At 45.6% G+C, this 17398-nt stretch overlaps 1 protein-coding gene across 2 annotated transcripts in view; it reads right to left on the bottom strand.

The window, feature by feature from the left end:
* lhx3 (LIM homeobox 3) overlaps positions 1-17398 on the bottom strand; it is a 189002-nt gene that overhangs the window by 147106 nt on the left and 24498 nt on the right. For both annotated transcript variants that reach the window (XM_038782330.1, XM_038782323.1), the window contains exons 2-6: positions 15672-15772; positions 12978-13026; positions 10629-10734; positions 7801-7891; positions 6643-6788 (exon numbers count right to left, since the gene is read on the bottom strand). In XM_038782330.1, the coding sequence (XP_038638258.1) occupies positions 6643-6788; positions 7801-7891; positions 10629-10734; positions 12978-13026; positions 15672-15772 (493 nt within the window). The remainder of the gene's footprint in view (positions 1-6642; positions 6789-7800; positions 7892-10628; positions 10735-12977; positions 13027-15671; positions 15773-17398) is intronic.

A 17398-nucleotide genomic window follows, 5' to 3' on the forward strand; every position in this document is an offset into this window, starting at 1 on the left:
ACTTCATTGCAGTGTTAATGTAAGCCTACTTTTGACACTAATGAAGAGTATTATTATTAATAAGGTGATTACTGAATGTGATCATGACCCCATCGAGAAGACAGGTACCGGAGGTGGTGATGCCTGCAGACGCGGAGAAGGCATTTGATTGGATGGTGTGGGGCTACCTGTTCGAGGACCTGGGAAGGTTTGGGTATGGGCCAAAGTTTGTGGCATGGCAGCATCGATTGTACGTGGCCACGTTGATTGTACATGGCCCCAGTGGCGGGCGTACTGACCAATGAGATGAGCTCACAAAGTTTTGGGTTGCATAGGGGAACAAGGCAGGGGTATCCGCTGTTGCTGCTACTGTTTGCGCTGGTGATTGAGCCCTTGCCGATGGCCCTTCGGGGGTCAGCAGAGTGGCAGGGGGAGAAGGGAGCACCAGCTGTCGCTGTACGTGGTCGATATGTGTCATACCCGCTGGAGAGTATGGGGAGGATTCTGAGCCTATTAGAGAGCTATTAGGGGCATTCTCGCATTATAAACTGAACGTAGGGAAAAGTGAGGTGTCCCCGATGAATGAGTTGGGTCAGAGAGTTAATTTAGGGGAGTTGCCATTTAGGGTAGCCAAGGATAGGTTTAGGTATTCAAGGACCCAGGTGACGGGAGAGTGGGCAACATTGCATAAGTGGGACTTAACAAAGTTGGTGGAGGAGATAAAGAAGGACTTTAGGAGGTGAGATACACTGCACCTGACACTGGCGTGGAGGGTTCAAGTGGTGAAAATAAATGCTCCGCCAAGGTTCCTATTTATATTCCAGACCCTCCCGATTTTTATTCCAAAGGCCTATTTTCGGAAGTTGGATACAGTCATTTCAGTGTTTCTATGGGCGGGTAAGGTGGCAAGGTTGAAGAGGTCCCTTTTGCAGAGGCAGAAAGGGGGGTTGGTGTTACCAAACCTGCTGCACTACTATTGGGCAGCGAATGTGGAGGCAGTGGTGGGAAGGAGAGGGGTTAGAATGTGTTAGGATGGAGGAGGAGTCCTGTAGGAGGTGCAGCCTGAGGGCCATGGTGACGTCGGCCTTCTGCTGGCACCGAGGGGTATACGGGGAGGCCGGTTGTACAGTTTACAATAAAGGTGTGGAACCCAGCTGAGGAGATATTTTAGAATGAAGGGGATGTCAGTGTTAATATCATTGTGTGAGAACCACGGATTTAAGCTGGGGGAGACGGATGGTACACACAGGAGGTGGAGAGAGGTGGGGCTGCTGAGGGCGAGGGATTTGTATCTGGAAGAGAGGTTCACAAGCCTAGAGGAGCCTAGGGAGAGGAAATTGAATTCAGGTATTTACATGTGAGGGACTTTGCACAGAAGGTGTGGAAAGGTTTTTTTCAGGCTGCCGAAATATGCCCTTTTGGAAGGGTTGCTGCATCTGGATGTGGAAGGAGAGGGAGGGTAGGATTGGGGACATATATGGGTGGCTGGGATGACAAGGGGGGGTACGCAAGCGGTAGCACAGTGGTTAGCACAGTTTCTTTACAGCGTTAGAGTCCCAGATTCGATTCCCCGCCGGGTCACTGTCTGTGCGGAGTCTGCACGTTCTCCCAGTGCCTGCATGGGTTTCCTCCGGGTGCTCCCCGGAAAGCGGTATTGTTAGGTGAATTGTAGATTCTGAATTCTCCCTATGAAATGAAAATAGAATTCTCTTTCTTCTCCCCAGTACACAACGTGTACACCAGAATTGACTTCTTTGTGGTGGGGAAAACGGTGCTTCCAGAGATAGACAAGGTGGAATACTCCGCAATTGTGATATCAGACCACGCTCCACACTACATGGATGTGCGGCTAGAGACGGGAAGGGCCCAGCGCCCCAAATGGAGGTTGGACGGTGCCTTACTAGCTGACAAGGCCTTCAGCGAAAGGATAGCGCAGGCCATAGCGGAGTACACTGAGATCAACCAAAACGGGGAGGTCTCACCCTCCACGTTCTGGGAAGCGCTTAAGGCCGTACTAAGAGGGGAAATCATAGCCTACAAAGCGCAAAGAGATAGGGAGGAAAGGGTGGCTAGGCAGAAGCTGGTCGACTCCATACTGGAGGTAGACCATAAATACTCCGAGGCCCCGACTGTAGAACTCCTGGCGGAGAGAAAAGAATTACAAAGGAACTTTGACCTGCTCTCCACCAGGAAAGCAGTACACCAACTCCGCCAGGCACGCGGGGCCCTATACGAACACGGAGACAAAGCCAGCCGCCTGTTGGCCCACCAGCTGAGAAAGCAGGCAGCCAGCAGAGAAATTGCGCAAATCAGAGATACCAGAGGCACGTTGGAAACAGAACCAGAGAGGATTAACAAAACCTTCAAGGCCTTCTACCAAGAGCTGTACACCTCAGAGCCCCCAACGGGGAAGGCTGGGATGAACCGGTTTCTTGACGGACTGAACATACCAGTTGTGGGAGAGGGCAGAAAACGGGATCTGGAAGCACCACTAGCACTGGGAGAGATCATGGAGAGCATTAGCTCCATGCAGGCGGGGAAGGCGCCGGGACCGGACGGATTCCCGGCGGACTTCTACAAAAAATTTGCGACAGCGCTGGCCCCACACCTGCGGGAGATGTTCACAGACTCGCTAGCTAGGGGCACGTTGCCACCCACGTTAGCACAGGCCTCAATCTCGCTGATACCTAAGAAAGACAAAGACCCAACGGAATGTGGGTCATACAGACCCATATCTCTGCTGAATGCAGACGCCAAAATACTGGCCAAAATCCTAGCCAAAAGGCTAGAAGACTGTGTACCTGAGGTGGTCACAGAGGACCAGACGGGCTTTGTCAAAGGTAGACAGCTGACCGCGAACATCAGGCGCCTGCTGAACGTGATAATGACCCCCTCCGGGGAGAGAACACAAGAGGTGATCGTCTCCCTGGACGCAGAAAAGGCCTTCGACAGAGTCGAGTGGAATTACCTCATAGAGATACTGGAGCGGTTCGGGCTTGGAACAGGGTTCACCGCTTGGGTAAAGCTCCTGTACAACGCTCCCATGCAGTGCGCGAGTGTACAGACCAACAATACCAACTCCCAATACTTCCAGCTGCACAGGGGCACCAGACAAGGATGCCCACTGTCCCCGCTGCTGTTCGCACTAGCAATTGAACCGCTAGCAATCGCGCTCAGGGCAGCAAAAAATTGGAGGGGGATCCGAAGGGGAGGTAGAGAGCACAGAGTCTCACTCTATGCGGATGATCTGCTCCTCTATATCTCGGACCCACAAAGCAGCATGGACGGAATCATCGCGCTCCTGAAAGAGTTTGGAGCCTTCTCGGGCTACAAACTCAACATGAGCAAAAGTGAGATCTTCCCATTACACCCGCAAGGGGGGGGGGGGGCAGCACTAAAGGGGCTGCCGTTCAAACAAGCCCGACATAAATTCCGCTACCTGGGGATCCAAATAGCCCATGACTGGAAAGGGATCCACAAATGGAACCTCACCAGCCTGACGGAGGAAGTTAAAAAGGACCTGCAAAGATGGAACACACTCCCGCTCTCCCTCGCGGGGAGAGTTCAGACGATCAAAATGAACGTACTGCCCAGGTTCCTCTTCCTGTTTAGATCCATTCCGATCTACATCCCCAAGGCCTTTTTCAAAGCGCTGGACAAACTCATCATGGCGTTCGTATGGGGGGGTAAAAATGCTAGGATCCCAAAGAAGGTCTTACAAAAAACAAAAACCAGGGGAGGGTGAGCCCTCCCGAATCTACAATTCTACCACTGGGCAGCAACAGCCGAGCGAGTAAGGGGATGGATCCAGGAGCCAGAAGCTGAGTGGGTGCGTGCGGAGGAGGCCTCCTGCATGGGAACCTCCCTCCGGGCCCTCGCCACGGCAGCACTCCCATCCCCACCCAAAAAACACTCCAGCAGCCCAGTGGTGACAGCCACCCTCCAATCCTGGAACCAACTGCGGCAGCAACTTGGCCTGACCAAAATGTCGAACAGGGCTCCCATCTGCAACAACCATAGGTTCAAACCAGCACTGACCGACGCCACCTTCAAAAGGTGGAGGCAGGACGGGGGGACACTGACAGTCAGGGACCTATACACGGACGACAGGATCGCAACACTGGACGAACTGACAGAGAAATTTCAGCTAGCTGGGGGGAACGAGCTACGGTACCTGCAGCTCAAAAACTTCCTACGAAAGGAGACAAGGACGTACCCACAACTGCCACGACAGACACCACTGGAAGACCTACTGGACGCAAGTATCCTAGAGAAAGGGAACTGTAGTGACATGTATGACCGACTGGTAGATAGGGACGACACCGTACTGGACGCAACAAGGAGGAAATGGGAGGACGACCTGGGGATGGAGATAGGGTGGGGACTCTGGAGCGAAGCACTGCATAGGGTCAACTCCACCTCCACGTGCGCAAGGCTCAGCCTGACGCAACTAAAAGTGGTACATAGAGCCCACTTAACAAGAACCCGTATGAGTAGGTTCTTCCCGGAGGTGGAAGACAGATGTGAACGGTGCCAAAGAGGCCCGGCCAACCACGCCCACATGTTCTGGTCTTGCCCCAGACTCGTGGAGTACTGGACAGCCTTCTTCGAGGTTATGTCCAAAGTGGTGGGAGTGAGGGTGGAGCCATGCCCGATAGTGGCGGTCTTCGGGGTTTCAGAACAGCCAGATCTATTCCTGGGGAGGAGGGCGGACGCCCTTGCCTTTGCCTCCCTGATCGCCCGCCGTAGAATCCTGTTTGGCTGGCGGTCAGCAGCACCGCCCAGAGCTGCGGACTGGCTGTCCGACCTCTCGGAATCTCTCCAAATGGAGAAAATCAAATTTGCCATCCGAGGGTCGGACGACGGCTTCCACAGAACGTGGGAGCCATTCATGCAACTGTTCCGGGACCTATTTGTGGCCAATGTACAAGAGGAAGAATAGTCGGGGGAAGGTAGCGGGAGGGGCTACAGGTTCGGTACGGGGGTTCGATGGCTAGCTAAGGCCCAAAACCAAACTAAATAAACATGTTGGGGGGGGGGGGGGGGGTGGGCGCAGTTACTACTACGAAGATGCTTACCTGTAAATATGTATGTTAATTTTTGCGTGTTTGTTTGTTGTTTTTTTTTTTTTTTTTTTTTTTTTTTTTTTGTTCTTTTTCTCTCCTAACAATTTGTAATTTGTTCAATATAAAATATGAAAACTGAATAAAAACATTTATAAAAAAAAATGAAATGAAAATTGCTTATTGTCACAAGTAGGCTTCAAATGAAGTTACTGTGAAAATCCCCTACTCGACACATTCCGGCGCCTGTTCGGGGAGGCTGGTACGGGAATTGAACCGTGCTGCTGGCCTGCCTTGGTCTGCTTTAAAAGCCATCGATTTAGCCCAGTGTGCTAAACCAGCCACTTGTGTACCTGAACAGGCGCCGGAGTGTGGCGACTCAGAAAAAAGAGAGATAGATTGGGGAGTGTGGATGGAGACACTGCATAGGGTGAATTCAACCTCCTTATGTGCGAGGTTGAGTTTGATACAGTACTGTTTAAGCTGGTACACAGGGAGCCCATGACACGGATGAGTATGAGGGGGTTCTTCCAGGTGGTGGCAGTCAAGTGTGAAAAGAAGTGTGGGCGAGGACCAGCGAATCATGTGCATACCTTCTGGGGCTGTGAGAAGCTAGAGAGATACTGGGCAGGAGTGTTCTGGGCGCTAGCAGAAACTGTGGGGGTGGAGGTCGGACTGGACCCGATGGTGACGATTTCTGGAATATCAGAAAAGCTGCAGTAGATGGAGGGGAGGAAGGCCGATGTTGTGGCCTTCGTCTCTCTGGTTGCTTGCCGAAGAATTTTATTTGAATGGTGGACGAATATGCCACTGTGGGGTAGCTGCCTGGCTAGGGGATCGATACGACTTCCTAAAATTGGGAGTTGGGGAGTGTGTTCCCCGGATTATCTATGTTTTCGAATAAGTTTGGAATAAAATACATTTTTAAAAACTGAATTCCTAACTCCAGATCACTGGTCCAGACTACTAGCCCAGTAACATCACGACTAATGTTACTGTACCACCATAGCCTTCAAATGAAAACCAACTTTAAATAATGATTTCTCATTAGATATACAAACAGAGCATACAAATTGGTCAAAGCATATCCCAAGAGGAATTTATAACAAAAACAATTTGAAAGACATTTTAATCAGACCATGGTGGGCAAATCAGTAAGTCATTGAAGGTGATTGTCATAAACTGGCAGTGCTTGGATACAAGAGGATGGAATTAAAAAATGGATTCCTCTGGTGCACACATATCTCGTACCGCTATCCCCAAAGCATGTTCCAAGACAAAAGTCAAGAAAAGGTGATCTACTAGTCAATAGTTGCCAATGTGCCTTGAACTAGTTCCAGGGCCTGCAAGTGTGATCAACGGCAACCTCTTTCCTTCCAAAGGTAAGGTCACCTGACAACTTTCTCAGTGCCTCCTTTTCATGCAGAAAAGATTGGGAACTCACTGAATGAGGATCTTAAAGCACAAATCCATATTTTACCTTTCTCTGGCATGGCACCATGCACTGGCTTTCCAATGCTCTGCAGTTCTTCACTATCCTCCATTAAACATTGTATGCTATGGTCAAAGATTCTGTATGTTTTAACTGTATCACACTTACATGTAAATTGATCCATGGGAGCCATTAGGATAGAACAGGTAGCAAGATGGCACTGAATGAATACCGAATTTCTCCATTAACTTCTTGTCAGAATCCAGTGCTCGTTTTACAATAATATTTTCATACTGCATCAAATCAAGTATCACCTGTTAGAAAACAATGAAAACTTAATATCGTGAGTATTTGAAATATATAAATGTCCTAATAAGCACTCCATCAACCTTCCATTTTTTGTTTGGCAGTGAATATTGGTACAGGCTGTTCAGATCGATTGCCAAAATAAACAGAGCTTGGGTTTAACATATCATCCAAAGAACTGAGCCTCTGGCGTACAGGGCGTAGAACAGTACTGTCAGGTCTCCACCGATTTATGTGCCCCTAATATAGGGCTTGAATTCAGCCTTCTACCAAACTGACTTCAATTCACATCAATTACAATTTAACTGCTGGAAATACAAGCATACAACAACGCCGCATAACTGAAGACAACTTGAATTCAAAATCCTGCATTGGCTTTTACATTGCTTCAGCTTCTCAGCGATCGATGGAGCCAAAGCAGAAAGACTTAACATTGCTTTAGTTGACGCTGTCCAAGAAATTGTTTTCTTTACAGATTTGGTTACATAGCATAGAACTCCTACAGTGGAGAAGGAGGCCATTTGGCCCATCGTGTCGGCACCGACCCTCTGAAGGTACACTGCACCCAGGTGCAATCCCCCGCCCATCCCACCCCATAACCCCACCTGCACACCCCTGGACACAAAGGGGCAATTTATCATGGCCAATACACACAACATGCACATCTTTGGATTCAGGGAGGAAACCCAAGCATCCGGAGGAAACCGATGCAGACACAGGGAGAACATGCAAGCTCCACAGTCACCCAAGGCGGGAATCAAACCCGGGTCCTTGGCGCTGTCAGGCAGCAGTGCTAACCACTGTGCCACAGTGCCACCCTTATGTGCATTTTCTGTGCTTAGTCTTAGCTTCTCCATAACTGATCCTCATTTCTAATTTAAACCAGTAGCAAAAGGGTATCATTTTAGCCAGTGTATAAAAATAAGTTACAATATCCCTTTGGTTTTGGCTGGCTGGGAGTGGGGCCGTGCAGGTGGTAAGAAGGGGAAATAAAGTATCGACGAGGACACAAAATCTCACCTCCCGACCGACGTAGGACAATTCTGTTTCAAATATAACAGCTGTATAATGCTTCTGGTGTTTATCCAGCAAAGATAGGATAGAACTAGAGCTGAAATAAAGAGTAAGAATGTCATACTTTTCAGAAAGACATTACACAAGAAAAATTTCAAAGGTATCTATAGTGATCATACTTCTAAAAATACATTTAGAGTACTTAATATTTTTTTCCAATTAAGGGCCAATTTAGCGTGGCCAATTCACCTACACTGCACATTTTTCGGCTGTGGGGGTGAGACCCACGCAAACACGGGAAGAATGTGCAAACTCCACACGGACAGTGACCCAGGGCCGGGATCGAACAAGAGTCCTCAGCACCATAGGCAGCAGTGCTAACCACTGCGCCACCCCTATAGTGACCGCATTAGCTTTACATTTAAAAATGTATACTGGAGATGGCATCAAAAACTTTGTTCTATTAGCTTATTAAATTATATTAATGTTCGGTATGATTTAGCTCAGTGGGCTAGACAGCTGGTTTGTGATGCAGAACAAGGCCAGAAGCGCGGGTTCAATTCCTGTACTAGCTGAGAATTCTGAATTCTCAGTGTGCTTGAACAGGCACCACTAGGGGCTTTTGACAGTAACTTGACTGCAGTGTCAATGTAAGTCTAATCGTGACAATAAAGGTTATTTATTTATTTACTTCTGCACAGTACAAGTTAATAACTATTGTTTTTAAATTTAGCTTTCAAGGCCATATGTTGGCATAATGTGGCAGGAGCTCAGTATAATGTGGGATTCATACCCGTGATCTTTATGATAAAGTGTATCCAATTTTTGCCCACTTTCTCCTGAACTTGGATTCTTATTTGGTTACAATTAAGTACGAACTGATAGCCATCACGTACCTCAAAAGTGGCTATTCCCCACTGTAGAGAATGAATATTGTGTATTGCCAGAAAATCTGGCTATTAAACCCAGTCAACTCCAAATCTTTTTTTCACTGTTAATGTGCTGTGTTTCAAGCAGGGCTTGTTGGACACAGTTTTGGAGAGGGAACACAAGACAATTTATCCCTTCTGTAGTCTAAGGTCAATTACAGTAGTCTGATGTTTCAACCAATTCAGCAGTAACAGGAAATCAAATCTAGTACATTTTTCCCTAAGTACTACAGCAGTCAGTACCCAAAGATCCATGATGATCAGTCAATTATATGCAATCGTGTAGAGAAACGCAATAATTCTAATCTACTCAGTGGCATTATGGAAACAGTAGAAATCAGAGATTTGTACACTCAAAGGAAGTGGGGGATAGTTACCAGGGCCATGCTCTTCCATCTCCCACAACCTGGCTTGTGAGAACCAGACCTAAGGCTGGGAGCATAAGACCATAAGACATAGGAGTAGAATTAAGCCATTCGGCCTATCGAGTCTGCTCCACCATTTCATAATGGCTGATTCTCATCCCCATTCTCTTGCCTTCTGCTCATAACCCCTGAACCCCTTATTAATCAAGAACCTATTTGTCTCTGTCTTAAAGACGCACAGTGATTTGGCTTCTACAGCCACCTATGGCAAAGAGTTCCACAGATTCATCACCACCCTCTGGCTGAAGAAATTCCTCATCTCAGTTTTTTTTATGCCTCATTCAATTTTTTTCCAATTAAGAGGCAATTTAGCATGGCCAATCCACCTACCCTGCACATCTTTGGGTTGTGGGGGCAAAACCCACGCAAGCACAGGGAGAACGTGCAAACTCCACACGGACAGTGACCCAGAGCCAGGATTGAACCTGGGACCTCGGCACCATGAGGCAGCAATGCTAATCACTGCGCCACCATGCTGCCCTCTCACCTCGGTTTTAAAGGATCGTCCCTTCAATCTGAGGCTGTGGCCTCGGGTCCTAGTTTCTCCTACTAGTGGAAACATCCTCTCTACGTCCACTCTATCTAGGTCTCTCAGGGTGGCTGTTTATTGTATAATATGAAATGAAAATCGCTTATTGTCACGAGTAGGCTTCAAATGAAGTTACTGTGAAAAGCCCCTAGTCGCCACATTCCGGCGCCTGTTCGGGGAGGCTGTTACGGGAGAATAGGTAAAATGCCTTTATAAAAGTTGCACATAGACATGAAAATTAACAACTTGCCACAAATTTAACTGGGCAGCTAAACTATCCAATGCTATGCTTTTTTGATGTACTAAAGAACAAGAACACAAAAGAAATAGGAGGAGAGGTAGACCATATGTCCCAAAGAGCCTGCGCCACAATTCAGTACAGTCCTGGCTGATCTTCAGCTCAGTTCCCTGCCTGTTCCCACCAACCCTCGATTCCCTGAGATACCAAAACTCTGTCCATCCTAAACATATTCAGGGGAAATAAAGTATCAACGAGCATCTACAACCCTCTGGGGCTTGAAGTACTTAAAGAGTGGAACATCTCCATAGAATTCCTATAGTGCAGGAGGCCATTTGGCCCATTGAGTCTGCACCAACCCTCTGAAAGATCACCCTACCTATGCCCATGCCCCCAACCTATCCCCATTATCCACCCTAACCTGCATATCTTTGAAACGTGGGAGAAAGCCCACGCAGACATGGAGAGAATGTACAAACTCCACAGACAGTCACCCAAGTGGGAAGTGACCTCAGGTCCCTGCCGCTGTCTCCGTGCCACCCCATTGAAACCCATGAAACAGTCAGCGTTTGTAGCACCCAGTTTGAGCCTCAGATAATTGCAAGCATAGCATTTAACAGAAGACCCTTTTCAAATGTGCACCAAGCATACAGTTTCATTGCATGTGCAGAAATGGCATCACTGGAAAGAACTGATACTTCCAACTACAGTACCTTGCCACGCCGAGAACAGGACAAGCAGGAGGCTTGTTTACACTTGTGTGATTTTGTAGAAAGTCGATCATTATTTGTCGCACAGTCTGCAACTCTCTGTTTGGACCTGTAAAACAAATTTTCATCTGGCATCCAAATACTACCATAGAATCTTCACATTTCCATGAAATAATTTTCATCCATGGGTTCAGCAAAACCAAACAACAAAAGCACTACTGTGGTGTCTTTCATCCACAGCAATTACATACTGGGCACCAGGATTCAAATTCTAGGTAATAATTAAAAGATGAAAGATTTTGAAGATATCAAAGCTTGAATGACCTAACTCCAGAAGTATAACAAAATGCTGAAATATAGCAATCCATCGTCATCCATTCCAACCGTGGGAATTCCAGCAATACAAATAGAGGGATAGACTTTTGGATGACAAAGTCTCAGTTAATGTCACAAGTTTGATTTCACAGCAAACGAAGAACCACTTGTGTTTTCTTTGTATGTACTTTGTGGTTTCCTGTTCTGAATTTTAAATTCCACGAGCTGTACTTTTCAATTCTGGTTCGAAAGCAGCAGAAGGCCTTTATTAAAAATCCCAATTACTTTTTGAAATCAAATCGTACCTCCAAAATGCAGAATCAAACAGCCAAATATATTTTCAATCCACTAACAGTACAGTAACAAAATTGACTCTGATTTTTTTGGTCAAAAAAAACTTAATTGTTCATTGAATGGCTAGCTTTGAATTCTTTAAAAACATTATGGTTTTAAATCCTTGGGCATGCTGGATGAGCTAGATTAACTTTCTTCATTGATATAAAAGCAAAGTAATGAGGATGCTGGAAATCAGAAATAAAACAGGAAATGCTGGAAATACTCAGCAGATCAGCCAGCATCTATGCATAAGGAAACAAAGTTTTCATACAAAAACTTTTAACATCTACTTCCCTGCTAAGTATGGAGGTAGAGGGGAGGAAAATAAAACTAAAAATAAGGCCTGGCATAAGGTGGAAGGAGAGCAGGAGTGATTAAATGGGATGATGGTAGAATAGGACAAATAATGGGTCTGGAAGTGCAAATGGGAATAATAGACACATTAAAAACAAAATATTTTCATTCAGAAAAGTTTTTCATTATAACAAAACAATAACATATACTATTGCGAAATACACCAACCCACAACCACCACATAAACAAACCTTAACAAAAGCCAAACCGGCCCCTGCAATTGGTGGTGATTAATTACCCGAAAAAGATGAAAGGCTGCCACCTCAAGTAGAACACTTCCACTAACCCCCTCAGTGTGCTTAAACTTCTCAAGATACAAAAGTCCATCAGATCACTCAGCCAGCCAAGTCATTGGGTTGTGTCGGGAACCTCTACCCGAGCAGTACTCGCCTCCGGGCTATGACAAGGTGAAAGTGAGGACACCAGCCTTCAACCGTCTGCAGCACCGGTGAATCCGATACACCAACAAATAGTCACCAATGGGCACGGCTCCAGCTGAATACCCAGAATCCCTGACATGGTGCCATAAAGGGAGACCCAAAACCATACAAGTTTAGGACAAGACCAAAACATGTGTTTATGGTTCACCGATCTCCCAGCACAATGCTCACGCCCATCAACTCTCGAGATGAATCCGCATCCTGGTCAAGTAAGCCCTGTGCCCCACCTTGAACTGGATCAAGCTGACCTAGCACAAGAAGAGGTTGAGTTAACCCTGTGAAGACCCTCACTCCACCCCACCCCCAACAAAAAACAGACACTGTTCACCCTCCCACTTTCCCTTTACTTCTTCCAACAAAGTTTGCACCATCGACAGGATTCGGCCAGAGATATCTAAATACTAGATACATCAACCGCTGCTGTCTGAAAACGTTCCCACTAAAGATCGATTCTATTTCTAATTGCCCTAATGTTTGGAGTTTTGTACAGGAACAATTCGCTCATCTATCTTTAAATACATCAACATTGCTCTTACTTGGAGACTTGAGAAAAAACAATCATTCAATTATTAAAGTAGGATTCATCCTTTGAGGCACAACATTTACATGTGCTAGCCACCATGTTGAAACCTGCCCATGTCAGAAAATAAATCCAGATATGTACCACAACTTTTAAGCATGAACAGTTAATAAAATGATTAAGTAATTGTTGCTGCCCTCTCGATCCACTCCCAAATTGGCAGATTTAAAACTCTTGCTTAAAATTGGTCTTCTTCGAGGAGTGTTAGATTAGCATTGACACTTCGCAACACTTGGTATAGCCTGAAGGAAACATGAACCACCATGTTGAATGTTGTCATTTTACTTCTAACTGTGGAAATTTCCCTGCAATGCTTGTATACATTACCTTTGTAATTTTCTCCTGTTGTGAACTTGGTTGCAAGTGCTTTGAAGTACTGCAAGGGGAAAAACAAAATAAAATTTAATAATGGTACACCACAGGTTTTTTTTACTGACAGCATGTGAGTTGCTGGAAATAAAATGGCTCAACAAAAATTCACTTTAATATCTTAACCTAGAAAACAGAGCCCTGTTGTAAAGAAAACTTGGCAAAAGAAAGAAACGATGCATTCCAAAAGGTTCAGTTGACCTACAATCAGAGATTAGAAACTGTATGTGCCACTTGCAAAGCCAACAGTTGATAATTTATATTTTCTAACTACGGCAGTGTGTTCTGTTCTGAAGCAAAATTTAAACACTATGTGCTCATGTTCAGAAGCAATTCAGATAGTCTGCCGGGCCATGCCCTGATTTGAAACAGAAGCTGTACTGGACCTTACCACGAGAAAGCAAGCGAGATTCTCATGGCTCAAGAATTAATGTTCCAATTACGAGAACATAAGAGGCAGGAAGGGTAGGCCATTTGGCTCCTCAAAACTGTTCCGCCACTTAACCATGGCTAATCGGATTGTGGCCTCAGCTCCATTGTCCTGTCAGCTCCCATAACCCTCAATTTCGGTGAGGACAAATTCTTGAAAATGATAAGAGTAGCTGTGCTAACAATTTCTAACTAGAATTTGATCGATGACACTCTCAGTAGATCAGGGGACAATACAACCAAGAATGACAACTGCTGTTACAGTCACCTACAAAATATTGCCCCGTTTTGACCCAAGGAGACAGGGGGGAAAAAGTGTCCAGTTCTACACATTATATGGGGCAGCAGGGTAGCATGGTGGTTAGCATAAATGCTTCACAGCTCTAGGGTCCCAGGTTCGATTCCCGGCTGGGTCACTGTCTGTGTGGAGTCTGCATGTCCTCCCCCTGTGTGCGTGGGTTTCCTCCGGGTGCTCCGGTTTCCTCCCACAGTCCAAAGACGTGCGGGTTAGGTGGATTGGCCATGCTAAATTGCCCGTATTGTCCTAATAAAAAGTAAGGTTAAGGGGGGGGTTGTTGGGTTACGGGTATAGGGTGGATACGTGGGTTTGAGTAGGGTGATCATGGCTCGGCACAACATTGAGGGCCGAAGGGCCTGTTCTGTGCTGTACTGTTCTATGTTCTATGTTCTATATTTCAAGGGGGGAAAAGAGGAAAATGGAGTATCTGTCCCATCTCACTTTGGTTCAAATTGAGCGACTTCCCCCGAGGCTGCCCAAGGTCTAAATTCTGACCAAAGCAAGGAGTTGAATAGTAATGTTTTACTGCCATGCTCCCAAATCAATGACAACTCAAGGTTCACCTCTTAACAAATCAAGTCAAAGCCAGGTAGTGTAACATATTTACCCTGCTTAAAAAATCAAAGCTAATAACTGAAAATACAATATGGAGTTCAGATGTCAAATTAAGGCATAAAACTCAGCACCAGGCTACAGACAAGAACAAAACAAGTTTCACAGGACTTGAAAGAATGCTTTTGCCTCCAAAATACACGTCCACTTAGTACCCACTGGCCAGGCTGAGGAATACAGCAAAAAAAGCCACCATTTCTTACTGTATTGTATCTGATGTTTGTGGGACAGATTAGAAAAAGTAATTACTTTTGTGTAATACTTAATTACCAGTACTTTTCAAGGCATTCAAAGATTTTGAATACATTATCTGGTAATATGGGCACATTGCTCACCGACCATTCAAGTGCCATCCTATTACACCTGGATACCAGTCAGGAATTGCAATTATTGATTGATTTTATCAATCCTTGATGCAGAAATGCTTCAGTCCAGACAGAGCTATGAACCCAATTATTTTTTTTCCAATTAAGGGGCAATTTAGCGTGTTCAATCCACCTAGCTTGCACATCTTTGGGTTGTGGGGGCGAAACCCACACAAACACGGGGCGAATGTGCAAACTCCACGCGGACAGTGACCCAGAGCCGGGATCGAACCTGGGACCTCGGCGCCGTGAGGCAGCAGGGCTAACCCACTGCGCCACCGTGCTGCCCTGACAGAGCTATGAACAAGCATAAAATAAGAATTGAACTTGGGATTTTTAAGTGCATATGGTTTTGTGCCAAACCAAGGTGGTGCCTTTACCTTAGGCGTGCCTGTATCACATTACACCATTAAGACTGTTCTGTTCTCAGTTTCCTTCATATTCCATTCAAGGGCAGGGAAGCAGGCAATCGGTCTTTCCTCAAATTAAGCAATAAAGAAGTAACAAGCAATAAACTTTACTCCACTTGATTTCTGTTCTTTATCTCCCCCATGCAGCACCCTTTGCTACCAACTTCTTTTGGAAAGCATTAAATTTGTTGGAAACAAACGAGTGTCAATAGCAATCCACTACGGTTATAGTTAGAGACCCACTACATTTAGCAACATTTAACAAAGGTAACTGATTTTGTAATCGGGAACAATAGGACTGTGAAATAGGTTTAAAAAATATGATTATGGTTTAAGTGCCATTTACTACTCTAGCAGGTGGAGAAAGGGGACATCAAATTTCAACAGAACAGATGGTGCATTGATGGAATTGAACACCAGCAATAGAAAGATGACCTTGTTTTCCATATCAAAATACAGCAATTTGCAAAGCCAGTGATTTACTGCATAAAGCCTGTTCTCTCCAAAAGCCACGATTAGTTATCAGGCATGTCCTTACCCTAAAGGTTGGATAGAAGTGAATGCCATAATCTGCACAAGTGGCAAAATTCTTCTCATCAGCACAGTCCATCACACCTACTCGGATTGCCAATTCCCAGTCTGAAAAGGGAAAATTTAATGCATTATTTCCTGGATAAAAACACAGTATTCTTCTTTTTTTTGTAAAAGGCTTCAACTAGGTGTGATTTTGTGTGGAGTACCCCCACCCCATTTTGAATTCAGTGACTCTTGAATATGCTGTAACAGCCAGAAAAGAGGGAAGGAAGAAACATTTTTCATTTCAGAAGGCAAAGTTGCAAATCTGCCTTCAAAAAAATAAAACATTTTTTCCACTTACTTAACCTCTCAATAGGTTTGTTCACTTCACAATTAGTAATCTTTCAACCTCAACTACATGAAAGACAAGGCTGCCATTTCAACAGTTTCCAAATACAAATAATATTGTTTTAAGTAGAAACCAGCCATGTAACTCCGCACCTAGTGCTATAATTCTGCATCTGTACTTGAAATCAGTCAGGGTAAAGCCAGTAGACAAATTAAACGTTCCCCACACTTCACCATGCGAGCAGTAGGAGGTCAAGTGTGCAGAGTTCTGTTCCCCAGCCAAGGTTCAGAACACATGTAGTGTTACGATCCCATTTGATGTTATAACTGGACAGGAAAATCCCAGAAGTGAACTCTGGTTCAAAAGAGTGGAGGAACAGATTTACAACACCTCTAATTAGTTTCAACAAGAAAAAAAACATTTATGAAACATTAAAAAATTGGATAATACTCCTTTGCCCCAAATTAACAATTACACACAGGTTTTAAGATGAACATGGATTACAAAGTACATCTTAAACTACAATGGTATCATTAACACACAAAATCTATTTTTTTTAAAAATAATTTTTATTGAAATTTTTTTACAAAATATATAACAACAAACAGTAACAAACAACAATAAAACAACATAATAAGCATAACACCCCACAAGACCGTAGCAACGCATATATCGAGCCCCCCCCCCCCAAACCCGGTAAACAACAAGAGAACTTGAAATTAAATTAAATAAACAGAGTCTACACCCCCCCCCCCTTTTTCCCCCCTGGGTTGCTGCTGCTGCTGCTGACCGAGTTCCTTCTCGCTGAGCCAGAAAGTCGAGGAAAGGCTGCCACCGCCTAAAGAACCCTTGTACCAATCCTCTCAGGGCGAATTTGACCTTCTCCAGCTTAATAAAACCCGCCATGTCATTGATCCAGGTCTCCATGCTTGGGGGTCTCGCACCCATCTACTGTAGCAAGATCCTCCGCCGGGCTACTAGGGACGCAAAGGCCAAAATACCAGCCTCTCTTGCCTCCTGCACTCCTGGCTCCACCGCAATCCCAAAAATCGTGAGTCCCCAGCCTGGCTTGACCCTGGATCCTACCACCCTCGACACCGTCCTCGCCACCCCCTTCCAGAACTCCTCCAGTGCCGGGCATGCCCAGAACATATGGGCATGGTTCGCTGGACTCGCAGGACACCTGACACACCTGTCTTCGCCCCCAAAGAACCTACTCATCCTAGTCCCGGACATATGGGCCCGGTGCAGCATCTTAAATTGGACGAGGCTAAGCCGCGCACATGAGGAGGAAGAGTTGACCCTCTCCAGGGCATCCGCCCATGTCCCATCCTCGATCTGCTCCCCCACCCACTTAGCCTTTAGCTCCTCTACTGACGCCTCCTCCACCTCCTGCATTA

Source organism: Scyliorhinus canicula, chromosome 21 (genome assembly GCF_902713615.1).
Source record: "Scyliorhinus canicula chromosome 21, sScyCan1.1, whole genome shotgun sequence".
In the NCBI taxonomy this organism is placed as follows: domain Eukaryota; kingdom Metazoa; phylum Chordata; class Chondrichthyes; order Carcharhiniformes; family Scyliorhinidae; genus Scyliorhinus; species Scyliorhinus canicula.